At 64.1% G+C, this 5,758-nt stretch overlaps 1 protein-coding gene across 2 annotated transcripts in view; it reads left to right on the plus strand.

Moving 5' to 3' along the window:
- The window catches only part of CHID1 (chitinase domain containing 1), a 29,244-nt gene extending 25,903 nt beyond the window's left edge, over positions 1 to 3,341 (plus strand). For both annotated transcript variants that reach the window (XM_048213785.2, XM_048213788.2), the window contains exons 11-13: positions 2,630 to 2,710; positions 2,969 to 3,011; positions 3,168 to 3,341. In XM_048213785.2, coding sequence (XP_048069742.2) covers positions 2,630 to 2,710; positions 2,969 to 3,011; positions 3,168 to 3,266 — 223 coding nt within the window. In that variant the 3' untranslated portion in view covers positions 3,267 to 3,341. The remainder of the gene's footprint in view (positions 1 to 2,629; positions 2,711 to 2,968; positions 3,012 to 3,167) is intronic.
- Positions 3,342 to 5,758: the final 2,417 nt, after the last annotated feature.

Genomic DNA, 5,758 nt, shown 5'->3' on the forward strand with positions numbered 1-5,758 from the left:
TGCAGCAACAGACCCTGTTCCCCATGCAGGTGACGATGGGCCAGGTGTGGGGTGCAGGAGAACCCCACAGTCACTCAGGGTGGTCAGCTTTCGCACTGACAGAAGCCCGGGCAGCCTGTTTCAGGGTTGTTTGCCATCCCTGTCTTGGCCTCTCCTGACGCTGAGACCTGGGTCCTTTGTGGCAGGTGTCCCCATTCCCTTCCAGGAAGTGTGTGATCAGCCACCTCACCATCTGCTCCCCCCCAGACAGAGCCAGGAGCCCGTGGTAGGAGCAGGAGGCCAGCTCCCTCAGGCCTGGCATGTGGTCTCCTGGCCTCCGCCAGCCAGGCCTGGGTTCTCTGCCTGCCAAGGGGGCCACAGGGGGCCATGGTCTGCAGTGCGAGTTTCCCACGCAACTTACTAGTTTCTGTTGACCATCCCTGGACACCGCACGGACCTGTCATGACCATGGCCAGGCTCTTCTGCTTGGTCCGGTCAGTTTCCAACTTTGGGGATTCTGGGCAGCCATGAAATCCCCCAGGAGGTGGTGTGGGCCTAGGTGCTGATCTGTACATAGGTCCCCATGCCTGCAAAGTCTTGCTTCCCTGGCAGGCCAAGATGTTCCCCAGGGTCTGGCCTGGCCCCACAAGATCCCCAGCAGCAATCCAGGTGGGCACCTGTTCTTCTGAACCTTTGGGGCCTGTAGCCCCCACCCTGAGGGTCCTCTCCTGCTCCTGCCCAGGGATCCCCCCAGGACCCCAGTGAAAGTAAACCCCAGCTGGAGCACAGCCAGATGGGTCCCTGAAGGGCAGGTCATGCTTGGAAGTCTCCTTGAGAGCCAGGGCACCAGGGGGTCGCGGGCACGCAGCCATTTGGGGACAGACGCTTTTCTGTAAGGCCAGTCCCTGTGGCCCGCCAGCCCCAGACAGCAGCGCTGGGAACCCCACTCCTCCTGGTTGAGGACAGCAGATCCGTGTGAGGCCCTGTGGGCGGGGAGCTGTAGGGTGGACCTCACAGGCACAGCGGCTCTGCCAGCGTCACCGTGTTGCGCCCCGTCTCACTCCAGCAGCCCCTGGCTGGCCTCCCTGGGCTGCCTCTTGGGGTCGACTTCCTGTGGCCCTGGGCCTTCTGTCCAGTTCCGCACCTTGTCTTTGCGCTTCTTTCCTTTTGCTGAGTCCTGCCTCCAAGCACCCAGCTCTTGTCTTGGTCCTGGGCCTCCATGTGCGCCTTGCTTGGCTTAGGTCACGCTTTGTCACAGCACAGCTCTCCGGGTGCCTTCTGTTGTAGCTGGGCTGCTGTTTATTGCCCATGAAAGGCAGTCCTGGGGGAGCCCCGCTGCCTGTCACGGGGGGCCCCTGCGGACCAGGCTCCTCCCACCACCCAAGAAGCGGCTGGCTCACCACCCGCTGGACTCATAGTGTGGGCCTACATCAGGGAGACCCCGCCGTGCCTACCCCCAGCCCGAGAAGACTGTTGCGGGGCCGTTGGGGAAGCCAGGTCAGGGGGCTGCGCCGAGGGGTCTGAGTTGGCAGGGGGTGGGGCATGGTGGCTCTGGCTGCAGCAGGAACGGCAACCAGGAGAGGCCACTGGGCATGTGGGTCCCACCCTTTGTGTTTATCGGGCCCCAGGCCCCTTTGCCAGGGGGAGGTCAGAGGTCTGGGCTGGTGGGGACCCCTCCCGAGGTTGGGGTGCGGACAGGTCCTCAGGCCAGCTCAACGGAGGTCCAGCATGGGTGGCTTAGACTCGACCCAGCCCCCCACATGCTTCTGGTCTTGTGGGGGTGGGGGTCCCAGCAGAGCACGTGGGAGACCTCAGGCCTCACCGTGGAAGGTGAGAAGCCACAGGCTAGTTTCCTTTGAAGTTGGGGGACCCTACGCCCCTCCCGCCCTCCTCGGGGTCCTCCCTCCCTGGCTGTGGTGGGTCCTGCACACACGCACCCTGATTCTTTCTGGCCTTGGAACCCTCTGATCTGAGGCCTTGTCACTTTTGGGGGGAGGTTCCTTTGCACCCCACAAACTCAGCATCGGGGGTGTTCAGTGCATTCAGTCATGCAGCCAGCACCTCAAATTCCACATTTTCCCCACCCAAAAAGAAGCCCTGGACCCTCTTAGCAGCCCCCCGCCCCCCTCCAACTGACCGGTGACCATTGAGCTGCGTTCTGTCTGTTGAGTTTGCCTCTCCTGTGACACTCAGCAGTCCCCGTGAGCATGTGCTCTGCCCCCAAATGCACGTGCCCTCGCTCCGTCCACTTGGACACTTATGGGGCAGAGAGGACACAGCAAGAGGCCCAATCGGGACACGCAGCCCCTTGGTGCCGTCCCACACTTAGCTGCGCAGCCCACAGGTGCTGCTGTCTCAGGGGCCGTCCGTCTGTCGGCATCTCTGTCCTTCCCCCACCCGAGGGAGGACACAAGGCCCCCACCCGCGCAGGCCCAGGGCTGAGGGTCCCAGGCCCCGTCCTGTGCTCCTGCGTCCAGGGTGCACTCATCACCCTCCCACATCCGGGCGTGCCGTGGACACTGCCTATACCGGCGGGGGGTGGTGGCCCCCGAGTCGCGCTGCCCCACCTGTGACAGCCTCGGCGGCCGTGCCTCTCCAGGTGTTCGGGCGGTCTCAAGGACTCCCACACCCATGCCCCGGCCTCCCCCAGGTACATTCAGATGCTGAAGGACCACAGGCCCCGGATCATGTGGGACAGCCAGGCAGCAGAGCATTTCTTCGAGTACAAGAAGTGAGTGTCCGGGAGGAGGCCCTAGGGGAGGGCTGTGCCTGCCCAGGCTGGCCAAGGGCCCCTGGGCCACCAGCTGGAGCACTGCCCCTGAGGGTCGGGCCAGCCCAAGGAGTGGGACCTGTGCAGGGCCTTTTCCAAGGGGACCTGAGACCTCGGCTCGAAGGGGAGGCGGGGCCGGCACTCCCTTTCATTTGGAGTGGAGGATGGCAGGAGAAGCAGAGGCCAGCAGGAGGCAGTAGGCCTCATCCTCTTTTGCAGAAGCCGTGGTGGGAGGCACATCGTCTTCTACCCAACTCTGAAGGTATGCGTGGGCCGGCCTTGATGCTGGGGGTGGGGACAGCAGGTGCAACCCCTCCCCACCATGGCTTTGCCCTTGGTGAGGCGGCAGTGAGCAAGGGTGGTCAGCACGGGGTCTTCCCCGGGGGTGAGAGGTGGGGCTGATGCCGTGGGCCCGCAGTCTGTGCAGGCGCGGCTGGAGCTGGCCCAGGAGCTGGGCGTCGGAGTGTCCATGTGGGAGCTGGGCCAGGGCCTGGACTACTTCTACGACCTGCTCTAGGCTCCACTCGGACGTGTGCTTTCCTGAGCGACGGAGTGACCAGTTCACATGCAAAATACAGACTCTTGTGTTTTCCGTTTCTGCTGTGGTCCTTGAGCGGTGGCCAAGGGGTCGTGGGAGCCAGGCCTCTTCACCAGTGATGTGGGGAGGGGCCGAACTGGCAGGGTTGCCCCGATGACTCAGGCCCCTCCCGGCCAGCCCCCACTGCGGTCAGGCCGGTGGGGGCAGGACTGGGCTCTCTCCCCTGTGGACCCGCAGGCTGTGCTGAGGGGCTCGGCCTCTCACTGCCCATGCTAGCCCGGTCTGCCCGGCGAGGGTGTGGGGGCCGCTGTACAAAGCCCGGCTCAGAGAAGCTGTTCCTGTTCCGCAGAAGGACCCCTGCGAGCCGGTTGGTGCCAGGGGGCTGGGCAGTCGGGTTTTCCCCACGGGTGTAGCCAGGCTCCTGGGATGAAACATGGGGAGAGACTCTGGGATTGCCAGTAGCCAGAGACAGCTGGCTCCCCACCCCCCAGCCACTGAACTCCGTGGGCCTGGGGTCTCTGAGCAGCAGAGCCCCCTCGGTAACCACGCCAGTCGAGGGCCTGGTGCTGTCCACGGAGCCAGAGCCCTGCCAGGCCGGACCCGACTGACTGGTCGGACGCCGTGTGTGAGCTTGTGGCTCTGCCCAAAGCACTGGGGGGTTCCACGCTGCAAGTCCTGGGCTGGAGGCCGTGTTTCCTACCCTCCTTCTGTGGGACATGAAGCGGGAAGAGCTCTAAGGGGCAGTCGTATGTCCTGAGGGGCAGGGCCTGCCAGCGCCCTGTTGGAGCAGCCCCATGGAAGAACCCCGCTGTTCTGAGGGGGGCAGGCCCTGCCAATTGCCCCCACTCCCAACCCAGCAGCCTTGCTCTTGGGGACGGGGGGGGGGGAGGGGGGCAGGGCGGCCCACTAGGGTGGGTGATGAGTCTGGGCCTGAATAGGACCCGGGTGGGGGGGATGAAGCGAAGCCATCACAAGTCCATGTGTGCACGTGTGTTCACATGTATGCCTGTCTGCTTGTGGGTTGGCACATGGGGGCCACAGCAGGGGGTTCCCTGAGGCCCCACACCAGCCACCCTGGCAACACACAGGAGCGGAGAACGGAGCCGTAGGCACAGGCCAGCACCCCCCTTGTCCCAGCTTCAGAGACGTGGACAGGAGGGGAGCCAGGAGGCCATAGCACTGGGGCTGGGGTGCTGGGCTCTAGTGTGTCTGGAAGCCTGCTCAGGGGTTGGGGGCTCACAGTATGAGGGTGTTCGATGGGGAGCCGGGCAGGTGACAGCCACTGGGTGTGTGTGGGAAGGTGGGACCAGCAAAGGGGGTGGGAGCTGGGAGGGGGGTCCTGAGGTCAGACCCTCAGGGGCACCCACACAGTGAGAACAACGAGCCTGGGAAGCACTCAGAGGCAGCAGGTGGGGGCCTGTGCTGGAGGGCGGGGACCCTGGTGGGCCTGGGCTCCAAGGCTGCTCAGGGGAAGTTGAGTCAGGGCTGGAGTCTGAGGGGTCACAGAGGAGGCTGTGAGCAGAAAGGGTCCCAGGTGTGCACGCCGTTCCCATGGGTCCAGCGAGACCTTGCACGTGGGGTACACAGGAGCAACCAAGTGTGGGACGGGTCTGTCTTCAGTCACACACACTTAGAAACACGAACAGGGGGCCCGGGTCCCAGCAGGAGGGCTCCGTGGACACTGGTGGGGTTACACGGGGACTGCTTTGCTGGATATGTGACCGTTCCTGGTTATCCAGTTTGCTGCTGGTAGGCGAGAAACAGTTTGGTTTGGGGACGTTAACCTCGTGCCCTGAGATCACTACACGTTGGTTCTGGTAGTTTCCGTGGAATGAGGACAGGTGGTGTTGGTGGGCTTGGGGGCACACTGGCAGATGGGTTGTGTCTGTGGCCATGGTCAGTGCTTGGCTATGGGCATCCCCAGGGGGGCCTGCCACACGAGAACAGTGACTCGGGGGGCGGGGGGGGACAGAGAGAGGGCAGAGCCTTGGAGCCAGCAGGAAGGAGGGCTGGAAATTGAGAGTTTGGGGGGCCGTGTGCCCCACAGCTAGTGAGACTCCTGGGAGGGGCCCATCCCCCAACCCGAAGCCCCAGACCCATGGCCTTCCTCACACCCCCAGTCCTGTCTCAGGAGAGCCCAGCATTGATAGCCAGTGATATCTGGTCCACACCTAACAGCCCATTTCCTTTGCAGAATCCTACAGATGAGCAGTTAAGGGGCCAAATTCACCGGAACAGAGAGACCCCTGGGGGCAGGCAAGGCCTTGGGACTAGATGGGGAGGAGGGAGGTGCAGGGCCACCCTGAGGCACCTGTGGCCACTCCCTGTACCTGAATTCATGGAGGTCTGGTGGCTGGTCCCACGCATGGGCAGGAACCCCACTCTAGGCACTGGGCACATATTGGTGGGGGGCTGTCTGGGCACAGCCCCCCCCCCCAGGGTCAGGGCAGCAACAGACACGGGTGGGGGGC

This window comes from Ursus arctos, unplaced genomic scaffold, assembly GCF_023065955.2.
Source record: "Ursus arctos isolate Adak ecotype North America unplaced genomic scaffold, UrsArc2.0 scaffold_23, whole genome shotgun sequence".
In the NCBI taxonomy this organism is placed as follows: domain Eukaryota; kingdom Metazoa; phylum Chordata; class Mammalia; order Carnivora; family Ursidae; genus Ursus; species Ursus arctos.